At 40.2% G+C, this 26,403-nt stretch overlaps 1 protein-coding gene across 12 annotated transcripts in view; it reads left to right on the forward strand.

Moving 5' to 3' along the window:
- SDCCAG8 (SHH signaling and ciliogenesis regulator SDCCAG8) overlaps positions 1-26,403 on the forward strand; it is a 248,663-nt gene that overhangs the window by 54,520 nt on the left and 167,740 nt on the right. For 10 of the 12 annotated variants that reach the window (XR_007721686.1, XR_007721687.1, XM_050771396.1 and 7 more), the window contains exons 9-10: positions 5,788-5,926; positions 19,333-19,485. Coding sequence is in view for 10 of the 12 variants with exons in the window: in XM_050771396.1 (XP_050627353.1) it covers positions 5,788-5,926; positions 19,333-19,485 (292 nt within the window). In the remaining 2 variants the exon portion in view is untranslated. Of the gene's footprint in view, positions 1-4,832; positions 4,879-5,534; positions 5,626-5,787; positions 5,927-19,332; positions 19,486-26,403 lie in introns of those variants that run through there. The other 2 variants (XM_050771453.1, XM_050771444.1) reach the window with 2 other exon arrangements.

A 26,403-nucleotide genomic window follows, 5' to 3' on the forward strand; every position in this document is an offset into this window, starting at 1 on the left:
CTCTACTAAAAATGCAAAAATAGCTGGACATGGTGGTGCACACCTGTAATCCCAGTTACCTGGGAGGCTGAGGCAGGAGAATTGCTTGAACCTGGGAGGCAGAGGTTGCAGTGAGCCAAGATTGTGCCATTGCACTCCAGCCTGGGCAACAGAGGAAGACCCTGTCTCCAAAAAAAAAAAAAAAAGAAAGAAAGAATGGCTTGTACAGTTGACAGGGAGGAGATCAGGCATGACTTGGAGACCAGGCCACCCATATGTTTCTGGTGGTTTCTGGTTTCTTAGGACTCAAGGACGTTTTGGAGAATATACTTAACAACTGTCAATGACACTGGATATATTTTTTACGTTGACTTGAAGTCTTCATATTGTTTATGACCTTTCGCCTTTCACTTGGCCTCTTTATGCCATAAGGGAGCTAAGAGTAACAGTAACCTCTTTTTCTTGCTTAATGATCAAAATACCTTCACATGGTAATGAAGATGGAACTGCTTAAATTCTTTTCTGTAGCTCATAGTACCTTGGAGAAGTTTCATGGTACTTTTCAAAAAAGAGAAATGATTCCAAGGGTACTTTTCTGGGGCTTTAATCCAGCTTGTGATTTTGGAGTGGATCGTTGGCCATGCTCTGCATAGTTGGCTTTAAAAGACGACAGCAGGAACTTCCCAGAATTGAGGAACAAAGAAATGTTGTAGTCAGCCTTCTAGACTTTCTTTGTAAAAACGGCATAGTAACACTTATTAGTGATGCCTACTAATGCTTAAAATTAATAGTAACTGGAGTAATTTAGAAATTATAAGACATTTCTTAGCCACTCCACATTTCAAGATGAAGCTCATGCATATACATTAGACCAACTCTTTTGCTTAAACACTTGGCTGAGATTGTTAAGGGACTTTCTCAGTCCTTTTGGCCCCGATTGCTGCGCTAAGGTTCTTAAATATTACATGCTCATTAGTGCATGTAAGTGCACGCTTTTCACCCCAGAACACTCGGGATCTTTACGTCATCTTTCTGCCTCAGCTGCTCTTTCATCTGGATCATGGAACGTTGCAGGCTTAACATGGTGTTGCTGGCTTTGCTTCAAGAAGCTCCTTGATTACATTGATCGCCACATCCACAAGGTGTTTCCAAGCACAAGCACTCACACAACGTTTGCTATGGAAGATGGTAATTTGGAGAACTGCCCTTTCCCTTTCACACTGATATGCCATGTGTATCTGTACAGCTTCCCACTGTGAGAGCCTCATTCAGGTGTGGCTCTGGGCCGGCCCTGTGGACTGCGGGATCTGGAGCAGGACTGTAGCTAACTGGGCAGTTACCCTGGGTGGCTGGAATCGGCTGTTTCTGAAAGGCAGATTATATAAGTAGCACTGTCAGACCCAGGGGATAAGTGTGGGGCTAAAAAGGGAAAGCTCAGACAAGATGAAGCCAGATGGACACAGGAATGGAGGAGGAAGCAAGGTCTTGTGTTGAGGAGAGGGGACTGCCAGCCCAGGGCTCTTTCGAAAAAAATTATTTGTGGGGTTGCTTGCTGCTATTTGGTATGGGACTGGCTGAGTCAAAACCAAACCAAACCAAAACCAAGGTTTAGTAACACCTGAGTGGATGATTAGATAATCCTAAATTGCCAAAATGACTACCTACCTGCAAGCTTCCCAGGTGGGCTCAAAGCTACCTTGAAGCATGCGTTGCATTTGCCTTACAGAAAGGTGGAGTGTGTCAGCCCAGCGGTTACACGGAGTTTGAGTGTAATCGTTTTGTGGTCTCACTGTCGAATGATGGGCTTAACAAGCTATCTGTATATTGGAGTTTTATCTTTGATAATTTTCTGTGGTTCCATAGTCTAAATTTGGTGAGTTAATATTCTGAAACACTTTTGAACCAGAGCAACTGAACTCTAGTTTCTGATTCAAAATAGGTAATGTTTTCAGTTTAGATCATGAAATATTAGAACTGAGAGGGAGCTTTACTTCACGTCTTTTGACACCATCCTATAGCAGACTCTTTCTTCATTTATTTGTTTTCTTATTGCTTATTCTGTTGAGCATCTACTGTGTGACAAACACTACTCCTGACAAGAGCATATTCTGAAAAGAGATAAAATCTATTAGACATAAGTTTCCCATAAGCAGCAGGTTTGTTAGATTTTTATCCTGTTGTGGATCTGTCTGTTTGCATACTTACAAACATGGAGCTTTTTTGACCATTCTTTTTTTTTTTTTAAATGGAGTCTCACTCTGTCGCTTAGGCTAGAGTGCAATGGCACGATCTCAGCTCACTGCAACTTCCACCTCCCAGGTTCAAGCAATTCTTGTGCCTCAGCCTCCCGAGTAGCTGGGGCTACAGGTGTGCACTACCACAGCCAGCTAATTTTTGTATTTTTAATAGAGACAGAATTTCAGCATGTTGGTCAGGCTGGTTTGGAACTCCTGCCCTCAAGTGATCCGCCCACCTCGGACTCCCAAAGTGCTGGGATTACAGGCGTGAGCCACTGCGCCCGGCCTTTTTTGTTCATTCTTTTTCTTTGGAACTTTGGCTTTGGTGATTGCATGGTATCAGAAACAGATAAGAATCTCATTGAATAGTTACTTTTGCTCTTCATTAAGTCTTAGTGATTTAAGAAAGGTGACTGTAAGATGCCTATATTGACTTGCTGTCCTTACAGAGTGAATTTTTCTTTTCTTCTAGAATCATAGGTCCTAACTGGATTGCATATCCTTGATGAAGCTAGACCCCTTTTATGTTATAGAACTTTTATGGAAATATAAATAGATACATACTCAATTTTGCTGGTGTTTATTTTTTTACTTAACTAGGATAATTTAATCTTGCCTTGATTCTTCCACTTTTTTACATAGTAACTGTGTTTGATTATATTCAATTAAAACAATTTACTTCTTTTTTCATTTCCTTGGAAGAAAAATTACTTTTACCAATTTAAAACAAATCAGGAAATTCTAAAGTGAAGATCACTCTGCTTCCATGAATTTTATATTTGTAGCAATTTATTCTTTTTTAAATAAAAAAGACTTTTATGAAACTGCTAATAATTGTAACTTTGTTCAGTGTTACATGTTTCTTCAAATGTGGCTGCTTTCCAAATACCACAAATAGTTTATTTTACCTTTAAGAGATGTTTTAAATTGAATCATTGGTTAATCCTGAAAGTGATTCAAGCAGAGTTTATAATCCTCTAAACTATGACTCTTTAAAACTTGCTAATTAAAAAAAAAAATCATAGTTGGATCTTTTCTCATAGTTTAAGAACTTGGCAATGAAAAGGAAACTGCAAGCATTTATTTCAACTGATTTTGAAACCGTGGTTTAGTCTTCAACTCTTTAACAAAATGGGGAATACCATATGTAACAGTCCAACATACATTTTTTGCTTTTTGTGTCTTGAAAGTTTCCTGCCTCACTTTCTCTTTGGTATACTGGATATTTTTATTCAGTCGATAAATTGCAAATATCCTAGAATATTTTATATGAGACTTATTTAATCTATGAGATTGTATCCTTGCTATTTTACATGCCAGAGCATTTTGGCATTTGGTTCACTTCTACCCTCAATAAACAGCTTAGGATAAAGTACTTCTGAGAATTGCTGAAGAGGGGTGGGTCTTGGCAATGATCAAACCCAGTGGGATAAGATTGTGTTAAATTGTGAATATTATATGCGTAACCAGGAGATTTGAGGAGTTCAGCAGTACTAATCATTGAACAACAAGTGTTCATAAGTAACTGAAAGAATGTAATTGAAAGAGAAGCACAAAAAAGAGGATTGTGGAGAAAGATAAAACGGAAAGGACATTTATTTGTTCAAGTAAATGAGAGGAGAATCTGCTGCATGGACAAAGCCTCAGTCCTTTCTTAAAATGTTGACTGCTACTTTGATTTACAATTCCTACCTTCCCTACTTTGCTGCATTTTTCCTTTCAGCACCTCCCCCCCACCTTTTTTTTTTTTTAATTTTATTTTTTATTATACTTTAAGTTCTGGGATACATGTGCAGAATGTGCGGGCTTATTACATAGGTAAACACATGCCATGGTGGTTTGCTGCACCCATCAACCCATCATCTACATTAGGTATTTCTCCTAATGCTATCCCTCCCCCAGCCCCCACCCCCCAACAGGCCCTGGTGTGTGATATTCCCCTCCCTGTGTCCATGTGTTCTCGTTGTTCAACTCCCACTTATGAGTGAGAACATGTGGTGTTTGGTTTTCTGTTCCTGTGTTAGTTTGCTGAGAGTGATGGTTTCCAGCTTCATCCATGCCCTGCAAAGGACATGAACTCATCCTTTTTTATGGCTGCATAGTATTCCATGGTGTATATGGGCCACATTTTCTTTATCTAGTCTCTCATTGATGGGCATTTGGTTGGTTCCAGTCTTTGCTATTGTGAATAGTGCTTCAATACGTTTTATAATTTTATTTCATATCTCTCTTCTGATACCCTCCACCACTCCTGTTTCCTTTTGAGAACTGATGCTAAAGACAGTCTATTCTAGTGGTTCTCTACTACAAGCAATTTTTCTCCCCTGCCACAGAGACACTGGAAAATTTCTGAAAACAGTTTTGCTTGTCACAACTGGGGAGAAGGGCACTACTATTAACCAAAAGGTGAAGTCAGAAATGTTGTGAAATGGCCTACAGTGCAGAGGAGAGCACCCACAACAAAACCCTAGTCTACCCATTTATTACCTCTTTTTTTTCTCCCGAGAAGTCACCACTATCAGGAAGTTGGGGTGAATTATCTCCCTGGAAGTTTTCTTTTTTTTTTTTTCCAGGTCAACATTTATTCATTCTGATGAATTCTGTCACACATATTTAGCATTAAACAGAAGCAAACTGTAAACCACCAAATATTGGAAGAGAGGTATTTACTTTTCTTGGTTTTTCATTAAAATGGCAAGAATGCTATAAAGACTCCCTATTCACAATAGCAAAGACTTGGAATCAACCCAGATGTCCATCAGTGACAGACTGGATTAAGAAAATGTGGCACATATACACCATGGAATACTATGCAGCCATGAAAAAGGATGAGTTTGTGTCCTTTGTAGGGACATGGATGCAGCTGGAAACCATCATTCTCAGCAAACTATCGCAAGAACAGAAAACCAAACACCACATGTTCTCACTCATAGGTGGGAAATGAACAGTGAGATCACTTGGACTCAGGAAGGGGAACATCACACACCGGGGCCTATTATGGGGAGCGGGGAGGGGGGAGGGATTGCATTGGGAGTTATACCTGATGTAAAGGACGAGTTGATGGGTGCTGACGAGTTGATGGGTGCAGCACACCAACATGGCACAAGTATACATATGTAACAAACCTGCACGTTATGCACATGTACCCTAGAACTTAAAGTATAATAATAAAAAAAATGAAAGACATCAGACCACAGACAGCATTCTATGTCTTATAATGGCCAAACCTTTTGAAACTAGTAAAACGTACAAATTTAAGGGAGCCTCCCCCCAACGTTTAAAAAACTAATTTGCTCTTTTCTGGGCTTTCCCCTGCAGCTATCTCCACAATAGATGATTGTCCCACACAGATGCAGTCCTGCCACGAAGGCTCTTGGCCTTTCCGGCTGCTCTGCCTGCCGCTCGCCAAGTGAGGACAGAGGGTCTTTCTCTGGGGTGTGCTTTATTTAATATGTGCTCAGCCGGCCTACTCTGGCTCTTCTAATACATATTAATGCCTTTTCCTCCCTGACTTATGAAGACATGATCATTTGATCATTTCTTGTTCTGAACGTTCTTTTTGTGCTGACAGAGAAAGAGATGACCTGATGTCTGCACTAGTTTCCGTAAGGAGCAGCTTGGCAGATACGCAGCAAAGAGAAGCAAGTGCTTATGAACAGGTGAAACAAGTTTTGCAAATATCTGAGGAAGCCAATTTTGAAAAAACCAAGGCAAGTCTAATAAGATGCAAATAAAAGCGTCTTTTTTTTTTCTTTTTTCTTCTGAGTATTTATTTGGTTATTCTTCTGTAACTAAACTCTGTTTTTCAAACACACAAAGTGAATTATCAATCTGTTAATGTTGACTTTTCTGAATTAAACAAATTTGCTATTTGGAGAATTCTTATTCCTCTGCAAATACTGTTGTATCACTGTTCAGAGAATGTAGTACAGTATAATACTTTGAGAGACCTATATGCTTAATCTTTTTATTTGCTGATAATTTGCAATGCTGCAAAAATCTTAACACCCAGGCATTAGTTTATTTATGTTCATATATGATTAAAGACAAATGTTTTTCCTCAATAATTGGTAAGTTTTGAGAAAATCCAAATACACCAAAGATAATAATATGTACATATTTAGTAGCATTTCTTTCTTTCTTTTTTTTTTTTTTTTGGAGATGGAGTCTTGCCTTGTTGCCCAGGCTGGAGTGCAATAGCATGATTTCCGTTCACAGCAACCTCTGCCTCCTGGGTTCAAGTGATTCTCCTGCCTCAGCCTCCCACGTAACTGGGATTACAGGCATGGGCCATCATGCCCAGCTAATTTTTGTATTTTTAGCCGAGATGGAGTTTCACTATGTTAGCCAGGCTGGTCTCGAACTCATGAGCTCAGGTGATCTGCCCACCTCGTCCTCCCAAAGTGCTGAGATTACAGGCGTGAGCTACCACGCCTGGTCTTAGTAGCATCTTTGAGTCTGGACTTACTGTAAGGTAACTCAAACATACCTAAGGAGAATAACAGTTTATACTTAGTGATCAGATGGTGTTAAAGGCAGTTTGAAGAATAGGAGGTTACTGTTGATTCATTACTGTATTTGGGGGCCACACTGTAATCCGTTAAAGTTGCATGTATTTTCCCTAGACACACTAGCATACAATTCAAGTTCTTAATGGCCACATGTAGCGAATATTGGACAGTGCAGATATAGAGCATTTTCATTATCATGAAAAGTTTTGTTGGATAGCACTGGTCTAAACCATATACTAATCTCAGTGTTTCATTAAAATGTTAGGGCTACATTACTGAGTATATGCCCAGAGGAATAGAAATCATTCTGCCACAAAGACACATGCACGTGAATGTTGATTGCAGCAACCTTCACAATAGCAAATGTAAACAATGGAATTGATGAAATCAACCTAAATTGACGGAATCAATCCTAAATTGATGGAATCAATCTAAATGTTCATCACTGACAGATTATATAAAGAAAATATGGAACATAGACACCATGGAATAGTATGTAGCCGTAAAAAGAATGAGATCAGATCTTTTGCAGGAACATGCATGGAGCCAGAAGCAATTATTCTTAGCAAACTAATGCAGGGACAGAAAGCCAAATACTACATATTCTTACTGATAAGTGGGAGCTAAATGATAAGAACTTAGGAGCACAAAGTAGGAAACCACAGATAGTGGCATCTCCTTGAAGATATAGGGTTGGGGGAGGGAGAGGAGCAGAAGAGATCACTACTGGGTACTGGGCTTAATACCTGGGTGATAAAATAATCTGTGTAACAAACCCCTGTGACATGAGTTTACCTATATAACAAACCTTCACATGTACCCCCGAACCTGAAATAGAAGTTAAAACAAAATTAGGGCTATTCAATTCTGCATTAAGCCTCTTGTCAGCCATTGCTATGTCCATTTGTCTTTATACAGTTCATCCATAACTCTTCCCATTTGACCCTCATGCCTTCTGAAACTTAGGTTCAGTTATAACCAAACTCCCCACCATATTGTTTCCTCAAACTCTCCTGTTTCTTCATTTGTTCTGAGCTCTAGCTGTCCCTCGATATCATGACTTTCAAAACCTTCCACGAATGCCCTTGTGTCAGTCAAGTCATCTCATGTGAATGTGATGGAGGAAACCGCAGTTACTTCACTCCCGACTGCCATTTCCAGGGCTTTGTTTTGACACTTACTCTCAGGTCCTATTCCTCTTTGAAATTAAGCTACCACTCTGTGTTAATCTGTTTTGCATTGCTATGAAGAAAGAGTGGAAACTGGGTAATTTGTAAAGAGAAGTAAGTGGTTTATTTTGGCTCATGTTGTGCAGGCTGCATACGAAGCATGGGACCAACATATGCTTCTGGTAAGGCCTCAGGAAGCTTTCACTCTGACAGCAGGCAGAGGGGAGCAAGCCTCACAAGGGAGCAGGACTGAGCGCAGAGGAGAGGGGCCAGGCTCTTTCTAACCATCAGACCTCAGGATAACTAATAGGGCACCAAGCCATTCATGATGGATCCACCCCCATAACCCAAACACCTCCCACCAGGCCCCACCTCCAACACTGGAAGTCACATTTCAACACGAGAGATTTGGAGCGGACAGGTATCCAAACCATATCACACTCCTCTTTGAAATCAGTGTTGTCTCTCTTCTCCCTAATCAATAATATTTCTCAATCGAGAAGGTGCTCTTTGACCCTTTCTATTTTATTTTAGTTTTATTTTTATTATCATTTTTTTGAGACAGAGTTTCATTCCAGCCCAGGCTGGAGTGCAATGGCACCATCTTGGCTCACTGTAACCTCAGTCTCCTGGGATCAAGCGATTCTCCCACCTCAGCCTCCCAAGTAGCTGGGACTACAGGCATGCACCACCATGCCCGGATAATTTTGTATTTTTAGTAGAGACGAGGTTTCACCATGTTGGCCAGGCTGGTTTCGAACTCCTGAGCTCAGGTGATGCACCCACCTCGGCCTCCCAAAGTGCTGGGACTACAGGCGTGAGCCACCGCGCCTGGCCCCTTTTTAAAAAGTTTTAACATCTGACCCTTTTCCTCTTCATTCTGTCTCTTTTGTCATCCTTAAATGTTTGAATTTCCATGTTGTTGATACACAAAACACTAATACTCTTCAGCTTCCTTAACTCTACTACCTCCCCTACTTCTACGCCAACCTCCCGCATGAACTGAAGTGCCCCTAAGATCTCAAACTCTGAAACCACACTCTCTGACTAGAGCCTTCCCTCTTCTTTCCTCCCTGTCAAAGTTAAATCTGCTCCATGTCTTCATCTTCACCTCTAGTTCTTCAGCATTCTTTTTATCTCTCATTTTATCTGTTGTGTCCAGGCTGGTCTTCTTTTCTTCCCATTTAAATATAAATTTTACAATCTCAAACTGAACTCACATATTCACTCTCCCAAATCTGCTGCCCCTTCTGTATTCTCTTACTGGATGGCACGTTTATCCACTAACATGCTCTGATCAGAAAACTGGATTTCACACTGTCCTTCACCCGTAACTTTTAACCAGTCACTATGTACAGATCTGAGTTTCTAACGTTTTCTTGAATTCTTTCCCTCATTAACACTTTTCTTATGGAAGCTGAGTAATCTCTGGATTTATCTACTACACTTCTTCCTAGCTTGCCTCCCTCCTTCGTTCCACTCCCTACACTGCAGCCAGAAGCGATCTTTCTTAAAGACACATTTGATCATGTGACTCTGATTTAAAATCCTTCGGTGAATTTTCACTACCTTCAAGACAGTCTCCACATTCTTTCCCATGCCCGTGGTCTGTCATAATGTGGCTCCCTTTTGTCCTCCAAGGCTGCTGCTGCTTTCCTCCTCTCACACCCTATCCCCCAGTACACTCAGCTGTCGTCAAAGGCAGGAGCGTTTAGGGAGTGAACATGGGCTTACTAGAGTTAGCCAGACCTAGATTCAACTTGTGGCCCCACCATTCACTCGCTATGTGACCTTGGACAAATTACTTTAACTTCTCCGTGCCCCAGTCCTTCCTCATCTGTAAAACGGAGAAATATGTGACTCGTAGAATTGTGAATGAGGACTGCATTTTAAAATGTATATTGGTTATCTTATACAAACCCAGGCAGGCACAAAATATTTTCTCAATAAATAGTGGTAGTGGTGAGAACCCTGCTGATTATCCCATCCTGTCTCTAGCCTCTGAGTCTTTGTATGTGCCATACACATTCTTCTCCACTCCACTGCCTGTATATTTCTCTAGCCTTACCTGTCTTAGCCCACATGGTACTCCCTCTAGGAAACCTCTGATCTCCCCTGCCTAGATTTGATGTACCCCTAATACGCCTTTATAGCAGGGTTTTCAACCTTGGCGCTATTGACATTTTGGGCTACGTAGCTCTTTGTTTTGGATGCTGTTCTGCACATTGTAGGATGTTTAGAAGCATTCCTGGCCTCTACCTGCTCAATTCCAGTAACTTACCCTCCTCCCCCAAGTTGTGACAACCGAAAATGTCTCCAGACATTGCCAAATGTCCTTTGGAGGGCAAATTTGCCCCCATTTGAGAACCACTACTTATTAGAGCATTTATCAAAATGTATTATTATTGCTTATTTGTCCGTATCCTTCATTAAACTTTTTAAAAAAAATTTCAGCTTTTATTTTCGATACAGGGGTACGTGTGTAGGATTGTTACATGGTGGACCCAGGTATTGAGCATAGTGCCCAGTAGGTACTTTTCCAGCCCATGCCCCCCTCTCTCCAACCCTAAGTTGTCTGCAGTGTCTGTTGCTCCCATGCTTATGTCCGTGTGTGCACGACGTTTAGCTCCCATTTATAAATGAGAGCATATGGTGTTTGGTTTTCTGTTACTGCATTAATTTGCTTAGGATTATGGCTTCCAGCTACATCCATGTCACTGCAAAGCACGTGATTTCATTCTTTTTTATGGATGTATACATTCCCTGGTATATATGTACCATGTTTTCTTTATCCAGTCTGCCATTGATGGGCACCTGGATTGATTGCATGTCTTTTTTTTTTTTTTTTTTTTTTTGGAGACGAAATCTTGCTCTGTCGCCCAAGCTAGAGTGCAGTGGAGTGATCTTGGTTAACTGTATCCTCCGCCTCCAGGATTCAAGTGATTCTTCTGTCTCAGCCTCCGGAGTAGCTGGGATTACAGGTGTGCACCATCACGCCAGGCTGATTTCTGTATTTTTAGTGAAGACGAGGTTTTGCCGTGTTGGCCAGGCTGGTATTGAACCCTTGACGTCAAGTGATCCCCCCGCCTCAGCTTCCCAAAGTGCTGGGATTACAGGTGTGAGCCACCATGCCCAGCCTCCATGTCTTTGCTGTTGTGAACAATGCAGTGATGAACATTTGAGTTGATGTATCTTTTTGGCTTAATGATATATATCCCTTTGGGTATATACCCAGGAATGGGATTGCTGTGTTGAATGGTAGCTCTATAGTAAGTTCTTGGAGAAATCTCTGTTAAACTTTAAAATTGTCACCAAGCCAAGGGCTTGCTTCCCTATGCACGTAGAAGCCAATGCTATGGCCCTGGCTTTTAAGAAAAGAAAAGGCTTTCTTGCAAGTTGACTGGCAAGGAGGTAAGAGGCCACACTCAAATCTGTCTCCTCATTCTGCAGCAAGATCAGGAAGATTGGTCTCAGAGGCATTTCTGAGTAGCCCCAGGTGATACTGGTGCAGCCAGTCTGCCAGGCTGGTGGTATTCACAATGAGGAGGTTAAACATCTCATGTACCCCACAAATATATGCATCTACTATGGACTCAACAAAAATGTAAAATAAAATAAAAACAATTAGGAGGTTAAAGCTTTTTCCCATTGCACATGCCTGGACTACATGACTTGCAATTTTGGCTCAGTGCTATCTGTAACAACTTAAACAATGGTTAATCAGTTTGCGCTAGTCCCTTGGTTACGGAATTTCTCCATCCTGATCACCATTAAATCCATAGCATCTTGCATAGATCTCAGCACATAATAAATTGGTACTGAGTAAATATCCACTGAGGAAGGAAATTGCAACTCAGTTCTCACTAGCACTCTACAATTCCTTTATTCTTATCTTTCCAGCTTACCTACTTTGCCAGCAAAAGTACCCAGTGAAAATTAGGCCCAATCACACCTTTTTTTTTTTTTTTTTTTTTTTTTTTTTTTTTTGATGACTAGTTTGAGCCTCCCAAGCATTGCTGAAGGAAGTCATTTAAGAAAGCCACTTAATAGCTGGGCGCGGTGGCTCATGCCTGTAATCCCAGCACTTTGGGAGGCTGAGGTGGGCGGATCACGAGGTCAAGAGATCGAGACCATCCTGGCCAACATGGTGAAACCCCGTCTCTACTAAAATTCCAAAAATTAGCTGGGTGTGGTGGCATGTGCCTGTGGTCCCAGCTACTCGGGAGGCTGAGGCAGGAGAATCGCTTAAACCCGGGAGGCGGAGGTTGCAGTGAGCTGAGATCATGCCCCTGCACTCCAGTCTGGCAACAGAGTGAGACTCCATCTTAAAAAAAAATCTACTTAATGAATTCCACTGAAGAGTAACCCTAGTCACCTTCAGTGGTTGTAGGTACTATTGAACAATTCTTTTCTCTGCAGTTGAAAACCTTATATGCTCCAGCCAGGAACTCCACTTTCCTCACTTCCAACTCCACTGCTGGCACCTGACTTTCATCAGATGACCTGCTTCACACTTGACTAAGGACCAACTGACAAGAGCCTCCTCAGCATCTTCTCATCCCTCGAATGCCTCCTCTCCTTATTTCTCCTTTCTTTTCTGGCCCTGTTATTTCCCAAGATGAACATCTTTCTCCCCATTTTTGATGTCTCCCACTTCTGTGTCATCACATTTTTCTGGCGTCCTTTATCCTTTCCTCTTCACTGTTTTTTCCTCTCATCCTGCCCACAGCCTTCATTTAAGTAAACAAAAAGCAGCTTTGCTGTGATCATCTTTCACTCTGTTTATTACTGTCCATTCCTCATTTCACTGGCAGACATCTCACAACAGTTGTCCACCCTGGTAGTTTTCCTTTCACTTCTGAGCACATCGCAGCCAGGCTTTGAACGAACTGTAGCCTGATTTCATGTTGCTGAAGTGCTCACTTAATGATCACTGGTCACTTCCTGATTGCCAAACCCAGTGACCTCATCTCAATCCTCACTGGACTCAAACTCTATAGATTTGGAACCCTGTTAACTCTCCTGTCATAACATACCATCTCTTTCCCTTGATTTAGCTGATACATTACTCTCATGGGTCCACATTGTACCATTCTTGTCCACTCTTAAGTCTCTTTTAACTTGTTTCTTGTTTTCCACAAGTCTGAAGTGTGGATGTTCCTCAGAGTTAGTTCCCAGCCCTCCTCCCATGTTGCCTTGACTTCCTGGGATTCATTTCTCCTCACGTGGCCAAATATTACCAGTGAACATGCCCACATTATGCCTTTAGCTTTAACTACTCTCCTGAGCCCCAGCCCTAGTGTTTTACAGCTACTAGATCTTTTTTATGGATGACACACTGCTGGCGTCTGAAACTCTACACAACCAAACTGTTCATTGGCTCCGCCTTCCCATCTACCACTCCTTTTCCTTCTACCATTTTCTCTGTGATCGTCTTCAAACGAAGGCAGCACCATCTTGACCGCAGCCCTGGCTTGCATTCTTTAAAACATCTTGGTTCTTCGCTATGCTTGCTCTTGACATTCCATCAGTTCCCAAGCTCGCTCTCTCTGTCTCTTCAGAGACAAATTTCTATTTAACTATGCCTACCTTTTCATTCTTACACCACTGCCCTGGTTCAAGTCTTCACATCTTCACATGCTCTTTTTTTTTTTCAGAGACGGGGTCTCACTCTGTCACCAAGGCTTGGTGGTGTGATCGTATCTCACTACAGCCTTGCACTCCTGAGCTCAACTGATTCTCCCTCCTCGGCCCCCCAAAGTGCTGGGATCACAGGTGTGAGCCACCGTGCCCAGTGGTATACTTCACGTATTCTTATACCAAGTATGCAGACAGTTACACTAGCTTTCTAATTGGTTTCCCTCAAATTTCATCTAATTCCAGCATACTTTTCACAGTGCTTTCATAACATTTATAATTCCTGAGTTATAAATCTCCCTGTTTAGGTAGCTCCCCTCTTGCAGTAGAATAAAAGGCAAATCTGGCCCCACTCCAACTTGGCTCGTCTTCTCTTTCACTCTCTACTCTTTCACTCTGCTCTTTCGTACCACCTTCACTGTGGCCAGAACATGACCTACATTTGGCCATTTGCATTCATTTGCTCAAGGTGTATTTTTCTGCCTTGTATTAATCTGTGAAATATCTATTCCATCTATGAGGCTCAATTCCAGTGGCAGTCTTCCCAGAAGTTTTCCCCAGCCCCTTCTTGTTTGAATTAACTTCTTTTTCCTCTATATTCCTGTTGATGTGGTGTATAATTTTGGTAGTTGTTTACACAGCTTTCTCTACCAGAAGACCTTGAAATCAGGTCTGTGACATCTATCATTGTATTTCACACATGACCATTTACGTCTTAATTAACAATAAGTGTTTGTTGAATGGAAGTCAATTATTATTAATGTGAAGTTTTGTAATTAATTTTTTTTAAAAATGTAATAGCTGAGAGCAAGCAACGCTATTGTTCGTTAGGAATCTATAGCATTTTCAGTAAATTAGTAATAATGAATGCAAGGACAAAATGTATTGCAAGTCTAGTAGTTTTTATCTGGAAGGTATGTTAAAACACATTAGAATTTTTGCTTTCTGAGTGTATTAAAAAGTCAGATGGCATACATATTTTAATTTAAAACCCTACTACTTACTGAGCGATGAAATGGTTACTTTGTTTAGTTCCTTGATGTTTGTTGCCATCTAGTGTGACATTTGGGTATCACATGCTAAGTAGAAGGAATTACATATTTAACATTCATAGTGGCAGTGAAAATGCCTAAGAAAATAAATACATAACTTGAGAAGTGTATAATGCCATGCATAGATTCTTGTGTGGAACTATCTTGGATAAACTCCCTACTCTTCCACTTTCTAGGTCTCTGCTTGGGGCAAGTTACTGAATATCTTGAAGTACCAGTTTCTTCAATTGAGTGATAAGAACCAATTAAAATGTATTTAGAGGGTTAAATAATCCATATATGCCACTTAGCAAAGTATCTGGCACATAGTAGGTGCTCAGTAAATGTTTTTGTTTGAAAATGGAAGTTGTCTCGATTGGTGATAATTTTAAAAGAGGAAAAAAATTCACCTGGGACTAAATAGTGAGAAAAAGTAGAGGCTTTTGCAGTGACACCTTGATAAAGCTACAAGACACCTTGATAAAGCTACGAGAAGCAGATAAAAAGGTTAACCATGCCTTAGGCCTGCCTGCTTGTGTTGGGAAGGGAAATTGTTGAGAGGTATGTGGAATGGCCTGAAGGTACAGGCTGTGGCATGAAGTTACCATAAGCATATCTATAATGACATAACCCTCTAAGGAAAAAAAATTTTTTTTTCTTTTTTACTCATAACAACTTGAGCAAAGTATTTATTTCAAATTTGCTAAGACCTATCCTGCCACATACCTTCATGGGTAAGTGGTGTGAACTTTTTTAAAAAGTTAATTATTATGTATACATAATAATTGTACCTATTTATGGATTACATGTGATATTCTGAATATTAGTTTTTAAAACAGCAACCTGGTAGGTTGAACAAATATCTACAAAGACTTTTTTCCCCCTTTTGAAATATCCAAGTTATTCTGTTTCTTGGATTACAGGGAGTCAGAAAGGCAGGAATTAGAAACCTGGATTAAAAATAAAATCAGAAAAGCACTGAGTTGTAGTCACAAGTATAGAAAACAAAACTTCTTGATAGGCATGTTATCTGTCACAAAACAAAAACAAAGTATTAAGTATCTTGAAAAATGGTACATAGGGATAGACTGGTAAATTTCTGGTTAGCAAGGGTTTATAAATTAAAATCAATAGTTTGCATTATTTGTAAGTTAGATGCTTGAAATGTGTTAATCTTTTTAATTTTGTGGGCTTTATTATTACGTAAAAATAAAAATGTTTATAAGCCTTAAAGTTCATGTTCACAGGTGTGAGCTGTATAATTTCATAAGATCTTAATTCCTTAGTTATGAATTATTCTGTCACAAAGATTTCTTGAAAACTAACCCTAGCAGTTGGGAAGGACTTTTATATGGTCCACAATAGGTCTCCTGTTTTAAAATTTTAGTTGACTAGATATAAATTTTGTTTTTGAAAATGTTTTGACTGCCTAAGATAGTAGTGCCTACCCTTTGGTTTAATAAAACCAGGACTGGGAATATCAAGTCCAATAAACTGTGTTTGAAAAAAAATGTTAATATGTCAACATAGAATGACCACAGCTAAAGAAATTTCCCAGAAAAGAAAATGTACCTTCAGGAATGAGTCTGCTGGATGGGGGGGAATGTATAATTCCCCAACTTCCTAAGACCTACAGCCATTTCCACCAAGGAAAGGGCTGTGTTCAGGGAAGGGAGAGAAGCCAGGACTTGGGAACTACTGAGAGAAATAACAGCCGCAGGCCCCAAATTAACTTTGTCACCTGTAAAGATCTATCATTTAATGGCAATTGCCCATGTATAGCATTCAGTTACTATAAATATCCATCATTTGATGGTAGTTGACTTTTTACTGACTTAGCCTTTGAGAAGTCGGTTACTATGTCTTTACTGAATGGTTATCGGGGTACTCAATCGACAGGGATTCTGGAAAATAGGAGAAGAAACTCTAGAATTAAGAGAAAGCTTTAATGGAAATAGTGTATAAATATTTGTTTACTACACCCAAATCTTTTAGTATGTGCGGTGCAGTTGAGTTATCTTTAGAAAGAATAAATCATTTTTCTGATTCCAAGTGTTACTACGCTTTTCTATTTTCCTCATTGTGACCGAGCATATATGTTAAAATCAAAGCAAATAAAAGTAAAAGCTATTTTTTTGTTTGTTTGTTTGTTTTTGAGACGAAGTCTCGCTCTGTCACTCAGGCTGGAGTGCAGTAGTGTGATCTCGGCTCACTGCAAGCTCTGCCTCCCGGGTTCATGCCATTCTCCTGCCTCAGCCTCCCGAGTAGCTGGGACTACAGGCACCCACCACCACGCCTGGCTAGTTTTTTGTATTTTTAGTAGAGACGGAGTTTCACCGTGTTAGCCAGGATGGTGTCAATCTCCTGACCTCGTGATCCGCCTGCCTTGGCCTCCCAAAGTGCTGGGATTAAAAGCGTGAGCCACCGCGCCTAGCCTTAAAAGCTATTTGATAATATGGAGTTGTTGGTTACACGCTAAGAGACGTCAATAACCAGTTTTTTGTTTGTTTGTTTTGTGTGTTTTTTGGGGACCAAGTCACGCTCTGTTGCCCAGGCTGGAGTGCAATGGCGCCATCTCGGCTCACTGCAACCTCCGCCTCCTGGGCTTAAGCAATTCTCCTGCCTCAGCCTCCCTAGTAGCTGGGACTACAGGCATACACCACCATGCTCAGCTATTTTTCGTATTTTAGTAGAGACGGGGTTTCACCATGTTGGCCAGGCTGGTCTCAACCTCCTGACCTCAAGCAATCCACCCGCCTCAGCCTTCCAAAGTGCTGGGATTACAGGCATGAGCCACCGCGCCCGGCCAATAACCAGGTTTTAACCTAATATTTGTAATCAGTGTTGTGTTGCTCATTACTCATCCTCAACCATTGGTGGTGGCTAGTCCTAATAGAGAGAAGACCATCCACAAAACCAAAGCCTTAGCAGTGGTTTTGTTTACATGATTTTACAGCTTCTCACTTTGTGCTTTTCGCTGTATCATCCTATCTTGGCATTACACCTCTTATCGTGCCAGGATTATTTACTGTTGCTTGTTCCTTAGTTGATTGAGTTCTTTGAATTGATTCTGTAGGTGCCTTTCATGGTAGCCTGGTTTTAGATCTTCAGTCTCTTCCGCTGTTCCTATACTTAATGATGTTGACTCCTGAGTTTTTGTTCAATTGAAAACTTTCTGATTGGATATATTGGTTTATATTAAGTAAGCATTTTGTCTATTCATACCAGTAGTATTCATTATATCAGGGAGAGTTATGAACATTTACTAGATTCATGTGAAAAATCTCTCAAGAGCAATTACATTTCGAATCACAAAAGTAACTAATTCATATTTCAAGCTCCAAGGGCTTAAATTATAGAAAAAGTATGCCTTTTCATTTATTTTAATATCTAATTTAAAATTTCCTTTTCCAGGCATTCTCAGCTGGAATTTGGACTTGGGACTAACTCCCTAGAAGAATCATTTTTACTCATTGCATTTGTTTATTAGTTAATCTGAGACAATTGAATTTTACCTTTACATTTTATGCCTGGGAGCATAGAAACTTTTCAGAAAGACCAAAAGAAATCAGAGTTTAATGCTTTCCAGATGAAGAGAGGAAAATTCACATATCCTAGATATTTATTGTCTGAATTTATTACAGCTTTCACCAGAGGGAAGCATAACTATGCATAAAACTTACAGTGCTTACTGAGGCCATTTCAGTCTCCATTAAAATCAAATGTGACTATGAAATTTATAATCACGTAGCATGTGAGTTATATGAGACCTGGGGTTCTTTCTACCATTTCAGGAGAAAAGAGAGGTTGTGTAAGGTGGATATCGTACATAAGGGCCACTGGAATAAGACTATAAGATGCTATAGTACCTTACTTTTATTAGGATTTTTAAAAATTGGGATTTTACTATGCAATCTATGTATGTAACTAAATTACATTTGTACCCCATACATTTATACAAAAAAAGACCTCTCCAAATTGGGATTTTTGAAGTCATATTTTATTATTGGGTGTTATAAATAAAGATATGGTAAAAGTGGCCAAAATGAAGTTAGAGAGTTTTTATTTCTGGAAATGCAGAGTGGGAAATTTACAGTAAAGGACAGTTATGAACTTTACCAGAAATGGAAGATCCTCATAAAACTAAGTAGTGAATACTGTCTTGAGTCTTTCCATTTAACTTATGATTATTACATAATTTTTACTTCAGTTGTATGTTTAAGGGGAGTGAACTAAATTTTCTCTTGGTTATATTTAAGGAAACTTGATTATTATATAGTATTAAACAAAAGATGCCTGTGTGTAATGATATATTCAACATTTCATTGTAGTATTTTGATCTATCATTTGAAGTATTCCAATAATTTTTATCCATGAGCAAATAAGAAATGAGTTAAGTTGGATGCTTATGTATTTCTTGTAGTAGAAACATGATATGTAATGGAAAATATTCGAGCGCTTAGTTTTCCTGGTTCCCTTTTTTAAAATTCTGACTCATCTGTGGCCTTCATCAAGGTTCATTACCTGAATTTTGTCATTGATTAATTAATATGGCTTTAATCATGAAAACTGAACTATGTCAATACATGTAACATTTGGATACTCTCTTAGGTCAATAAGTGGTATTGATAAACAAATACAAAATTATTCTAATAGGCTTTATAGTGAATTTTAACTATTTTAAATATACTTAAAGCTTAATTATCTCATTTTCCCCATATTTTTTCCAAATTCGAAACTCCTCTTTCAATCTCTTCTATCCTGGCAGGCTTTAATCCAGTGTGACCAGTTGAGGAAGGAGCTGGAGAGGCAGGCGGAGCGACTTGAAAAAGAACTTGCATCTCAGCAAGAGAAAAGGGCCATTGAGAAAGACATGATGAAAAAGGAAATAACGAAAGAAAGGGAGTCCATGGGATCAAAGGTACTTAAGGACTCTGCTGTTATCCACATTGCAGAAGAAAGGTTTTTTACGATGCCACTGATGATTCCTTAGGCTGGAGTTCTTGAATGAACCTTAAATTTTAAAATTGTTATTATGTAAGTAGTTAAATTTCTTATAATTTAGAGTTCATAAAAATGTTTTATCATTTCATATATTTCTCAATAGTTTGTGTTGATCTTTTCAGATAAAATAATCAGTTAAATTCCATAAAATGAAATTACAAAATTTACTGTAAATCCTGCCATTCTGTTGGATTCCCTCTGTCATGTTTCCCAGAGGCATGCTATGAAGATACCCAGATTTTATTTCAACCTTGGCTAAATCCAGGAGAGATGACTCCCCTGCTTTATCTCCTACCCCTAAATTAAACCTGCAGAAGATGAAAACACTTGTAAGAAACTGAGTAACCAAGAAAAAGTGATTATGCGCTCTGTCTGAAATCAGTTCTGACAAATTACGTGATGAATAATGATGGCAACCAGATGAAGAGAGAAATTTAAGACGAAAGGAACAGATAGCATGAAATGAGCAGTCTTTGAAAAAGAGTTCACAAACTAGAATACAGAGTTGAGTGGGACCTAGCTTTAAAATTGCTGACTAGACTCGAATTGAGCAAGTTGTGGTCCATCAAGTAACCAAAACAACTGCGTTACATGTTTGTTTTGAAAAGTGGACTCACAGCTTGTACTCTAAATTCTATGTTGTTATAAGATTCCAATGTACGATAATTAACTCATTCAATCAATATATACTGAGAATGTACTGTGTGCAAAGCAATGTGGAGGCCTAAAGATATGTATAGAGAAAAATCACAACTTCTGCCCTGTGAGTTTTAAGTCTTAATAAGAGTAAACTCAGGCATTTTCTGTAAATGTCCTTGTCTTCTTATCCATTTTTTAAAATTGTGTCTGTCAAAACCCTACTACCTACCTTCTCTGCCCTGGATTGGTGATCTCAGCTGGTAAAAATCGCACAGCCTTGCAGATGACACAGCTGTAGACTCCAGGTCTTCAGTGTCCATGGTTCTTTCAGTGCTTTCTAGCAGTCCTCTTATGCCTTCCTCTCTCTTCTTCATTCCACACTCAACAGATATTAACTGGGGGAGCTGGGAATGTTGTAGTCACAGGAATGATGCAGTTTCCTCATGAAGCTTACAAACTCATAGGAGAAGTAGACATTACACAAATATTTTCATAAGTGAGTTTTTGATCATCATTGCAATAAAGCCATAAGGTTCAGTTTAGGATACCGTGGACATGTGTAACAGAAATCTGACCTCGTCTAGGCAGTCACGAAAGACTTTCCTGAGAAAGAGATGTTGAAAATGAGACCTGAAAGCATTGATGAGTGGTCAGGTGAAGAGGGGAAGAGGGTTTCAGGCCCAGGAAAATAACATACCCAAGACTCTGGACCTGGAAAGGATCGCACTTTCTAGGAATTTGGAGAAGGCCCTGATGGCTGGAGCATAGAGAGAGAGGAGCAGAGTAGTGGGAATGAGTTTGGAGACTTATGTTGGGATGGAATCATGAATGGCTTTAAAATCCATATGAAGGATTTCAGTTTTGTCGAAAAAGGGATGGAAAGCCATTGAATGGCTTTAAATTTGTCAGTGTCACGATGCCATTTATATTTGAGAAAAATCATTTTGTCAATGGATTGGAAGGAGAAGCAGAATCGATGCCTGGAGATCAGCTGGAGGTGATTCTCATAGTCCAGGTCTGGAAGTGGTTATTGCAGTCCCGGTCTGGAGATGATTTTCACGGTCCCGGTCTGGACATCACTTGTCTTCTCAAATTCTGTATAATACCACTTTTCCTCTTATTCTCAGCAGAGAGCCTTACTTCCCTAACACAGAAAATTAAAGCCACTGGGTGATGACCACCTCAACTATTTATCTTCCCCATGCCTTAAAATAAATTTTCACCTGTATTCCAACCCAGTCTGAATGGCAAAGGCCTCTTCCTAATCCTTTCCGCTTCCCATGGACGCCGTTTCCTTCACCCCCTCGAACTCATTCCATTTGTTCCCTCCACTTTTCTGAATCAATCTTTCCTTCACTACAGTCTCTTTCTTATCCTCAGGAAAATACTTTCAAATGTCTCTTACTGTTGAAAGAAACAATCTTTCTTCTAATCTGTGGTTCTTAATTTTTGCTACACAAGAAGTTCTAAAAATCTGATTGTCCAAACAGTACCCCAAGCCCATTACATCAAAATGTCTGAGAGTAGCATCCAGGTGTCAGTATGTTTGAAACCCACCCAGGTGATTCCAACGTGCAGCCAAAGTTGGAAACCACTTCAGTAATTCCATCTCCCTCTTTGACTCGTTCTCTTAATAGTTGAGTTTCTTGAAAGATTTGTCCATACATGTTGTCTTTATTTTGTCACCTCTCACTTACTTCAACTTCCATGCCACAGCCAATGAAATTACCATTGCTATGTTCACTGAAGATCTGTTTGTGCTATATTTACTGATTTTTTTTCAGTTTTATTCTCCTTAAAAGATTCTCTTTCCTTTTATGATTTCTTTGAATTCAAATTCTTGATTTGGGAGAATGATGATGTGTGCTTTTTACATTACTCTGAGTTTAAAGTGCCTTTGAGGCAATAAAGAAGACACATCCAGAAAGCAGCTTGATAGGAGGTTCTAGAGTTGAGCAGGGAGCTAAAGATTTAGGTGTCTTTAGCAGTACTGTGGCTTGAGTTCCATGTATATATAGCCTTAGGACCTAAAGCTTCAGGACTAAAGCTATTTGATTTCTAAATCCTTAACTGTACACTGAGCTCCCAAACCAGCTTTACTTTCCACCTTCCCTATCCCAGTGGACCAACTGTTTATCCAGTTATCCAGCACAGAAATCTTGTCACCCTTTTCTCCCCCATCTTTCTCACCCCACACATCTCATCATCACCAGGCTCTAAGACTTAAGCCCCTGAGCATTTACATTGCCCTGTATCTCCGTCCTACTGCTATCCATATCTCATCCTTGGCTGGTTCCTGTAGCCCCTGTGGTGTCCTTGCCTGCAGTCTCACCTCCTTCCTATCTGTTCTCCAAACCGCCGCTGGGACGATCTTTCTCAACATGTCAGGCTCTTGCTTTGAAATCCTTTCACGTCTCCCTGCAACCTTGGATAAAATTTAGAATCCTTTATCATAGCATGAAGACTCTACAATATTCTTCCTCTCTTTGGCTCTCAAGTCTTATATTCCTTCATTTTTCTTCTTTGCACCCTCACCACACTGACCTACTTGTACTTCCCCAAGCATGCACATATGCCTATCTTCCATACTGTTTTTTTCAGTGCAGGATTTTGCGTATGCTTTGCCCCCTGCCTAGAGGAATCCTCCTCTGCCCTCTTTCACTGATTCTTCAGAGTTGTTTGTTTGTATTTGAGACAGGGTCTCACTCTGTCACCCAGGCTGGAGCTCAGTGGGGTAATCACGGCTCACTTAGCCTCAACCTCTTGAGCTCAGGTAATCTTCCCACCTCAGCTTTCCAGGTAGCTGGGACTACATAGGCGTGCCACCATGCCTGGCTAATTTTTTGTGTTTTTTGTAGAGAGGTTTTTGCAATGTTGCCCAGGCTGATCTCGAAATCCTGGGCTCAAGCAATCCACCCTCCTTGGCCACTCAAAGTGCTGGGATTGCAGGCGTGAGCACTGCGCCTGCCCAAGAGTTTTTCTTGGTACCATCTCCTCTCAGCGCCTCCCATAACTGAATTGGGATGGTCTCCTGTGGGTTCCCATAACTCAATTCATTACAAATTCATGTTGAATAGTTTGCTTCCCCTAGTTCAGTGAGTCCCTTGCATGTAACATCCTCAATGCCTGGCACATTCCTCTCATATAAAATGTGCTCAGTATATATTAGATGAATGAAGGAATGAATTACAAGGAAAAGAAAAAAGTCCCTATGCCATTGAGAAGTTATGACTAAAATGCTGAGAGTTCAGAGGATCAGAACTGATTGTCTGCCAGAGATCGTGGAAGGCTTTGTGGAAAAGATGGCATTTTAATTGAGCTTCCAAGAATAGATGAGATTTAGAAACACAGAGTATGGGGGAAGGAACGCCACCTGTAACCAACATGAATAAGACATGGAAAGGAGATGAAGTTGCGAATTGAGTGTTGTGTAAGAGAGAATGGTATCAATAGCAAACACCAGCTATTGTTCACACCTAGGAAATTTGTATTTTTTGGTTGTTTGCTGGAAACCATTTGCCTTGCTGAGTAGTTCTACTGTGTAGAAGTACATTGATGAGAATTCCTGATAAAAAAGGAAAAATGAAGGCTGAAGTGTGCCTGGCAGTGTTCCAGGTACCTTCATATGTAACAGAACCTCTCTCTTATGCTGACAGTTGTTTCATGAATAAAGGTGGTGACAGAAATGCAGCACAGTTTTTATTTATCATTTATTTATTTTTAACTTTTAGATTCAAGGGAGTACATGTGCAGGTTTTTTACTTGGTTATATTGCATGTTGCTGAGGTTTGGTTTACAAATTATCTTGTCACTCCCTACATGAACAGAGTACCCAATAGTTAGTTTTTCAACCCCTGCCCCGCTCCCTGCCTCTCCTCTCCAGTCATGCCCAGTTTCTGTTGTTGCTATCTTTATATCCGTGAGTACCTAATGCTTAGCTCCCACTTGTAAGTGAGAACATGCAGTATTTGATTTTCTGTTCCTGCGTTAATTCACTTCACACTATGGCCTCCAGTTTCATCCATGTTCCTGCCAAAGACCTGATTCCATTTTTTATGGCCGCGTAGTATTCAGTGGTGTATATGTACCACATTTTCTTTATCCAGTCCATTCTTGGTGGGCACCTAGGTTGATTCCATGTCTTTGCTCTTGTGAATGGTGCTGCAGTGAACATGTGAGTACGTTTGTGTCTTTTTGGTAAGACAATTTGTTTTCTTTTGAATATATATCCAGTAATGGGATTGCTGGTAGAATGGTAGTTCTCAGTTATTTGAGAAATTTCCAAACTGCTTTCCACTGTGGCTGAACTAATGTATATTCCACCAACAGAGCAGAAGTGTCCTTTTCTCTGTGGCTTCTCCACGGTCTGTTGTTTTTTGACTTTTGAATAACAGCCATTCTGACTGGTGTGAAATGGGATCTCATTGTGGTTTTGATTTGCATTTCTGTGATGGTTAGTGTATTAGTCTCTTCTTGCACTGCTATAAAGAAATACCTGAAACTGGGTGATTTATAAAGAAAAGAGGTTTAATTGGTTGATGGTTCTGCAGGCTGAACAGGAAGAATGGCTGGGGAGGCCTCAGGAAACTTTCGGTCATGGTGGAAGGGAAGCAGGCATGTCTTCTGTGGTTGGAGCAGGAGGAAGAGAGAGCAAGGGGAGGTGCTACACACTTTTAAACAGCCACATCTTGTAAGAACTCACTATCATGAGAACAGCAAGGGGGAAACCCGCCCCTACGATGCAATCACCTCCCACCAGGCCCCCCCTCCAACAATGGGGACTACAATGTGATGTGAGATTTGGGCTGGGCAGAAGTCGAAACCATATCATTCATGAGGGATCTTGAGCACTTTTTCATATGTTTGTTGGCCATTTGTGTGTCTTCTTTTGAGAAGTGTCTGTTCATGTCTTTTGTTCATTTTTTAATGGGGTTGTTTTCTGCTCTTTCAATTGTTTACTTTTTTTTTTTTTTTTGAGATGGAGTCTCGCTCTGTCGCCCAGGCTGGAGTGCAGTGGCGCGATCTCGGCTCACTGCAAACTCCACCTCCCGGGTTCACACCATTCTCCTGCCTCAGCCTCCCGAGTAGCTGGGACTACAGGCGCCCGCCACCACGCCCAGCTAATTTTTTGTATTTTCGGTAGAGACGGGGTTTCACCGTGTTAGCTAGGATGGTCTCGATCTCCTGACCTCGTGATCCAACTGCCTCGGCCTCCCAAAGTGCTGGGATGACAGGCGTGAGCCACCGCACCTGGCCAATTGTTTACTTTCTTTATGGATTCTGGATATTAGACCTTTGTGTGATACATAATTTGTGACTATTTTCTCCCGTTCTGTAGGTTGTCTGTTTACTCTGTTGATAGTTTCTTTTGCTGTGCAGAAGCTCTTCAGTGTAATTAGGTTCCACTTGTCAATTTGTGGCTTTTGTTGCAATTGCTTTTGAGAAGTTAGTCATCAATTCTTTCCCAAGGCCCATGTAGGACTGAGTGTTGTATAAGAGAGAATGGTATCAATAGCAAACAGCAAACCTAGCAAACACCACAATATGGTGAAGGGTAAGAGCCCAGTTTCGTTCTTCTGCATATGGCTAGCCAGCTATCCCAGCACCATTTATTGACTAGGGAATCCTTTCCCCATTGCACATTTTTGTCAAGTTTGTTGAAGATCAGATGGTTGTATGTGTGTGACTTTATTTCTAGGTCTGTATTCAATACCACACATTTCTGAGCTAGAGTCATTGAAGATGCTTTTGTCCCTAGGAAGCCCTGACATTTGTCTCAAGGTCCTGCTCTAAATAAAGATGTGTGAATAAAGAGCTGACAGTGGTCCTAGCACTGAGGTTCCAACTCTCATCAGGAAATGGCAGAAAATGGTTTTGAAGTAAAAGGATTTAGAGTTGAACCCAGCTTGACCTTTCTGTGACCTTGAACAATTCACTTAACCTCTCTAAGTTTCAGAGGAGTAAATGAAGTTAATACATCAAGAATTGATAGAATTAAGTCAGATAATGTTTAGAAAATATCTAATATAATGTCTGACTTACCATGGGCATTTAATAAATTTTAGCTTGTGGCTATTGTTTTGGAGAAAGAGAGAAGGAGCCTTATTGGATAGAATTCTTGGCCCTTCATGTTAGTAAAAGCAGACAGACTTTTATATAAAGCCCAGCTTTACCTTTTACTTATTAGTTTGAATGA

The sequence above is a fragment of the Macaca thibetana genome, chromosome 1 (genome assembly GCF_024542745.1).
Source record: "Macaca thibetana thibetana isolate TM-01 chromosome 1, ASM2454274v1, whole genome shotgun sequence".
Lineage (NCBI taxonomy): Eukaryota > Metazoa > Chordata > Mammalia > Primates > Cercopithecidae > Macaca > Macaca thibetana.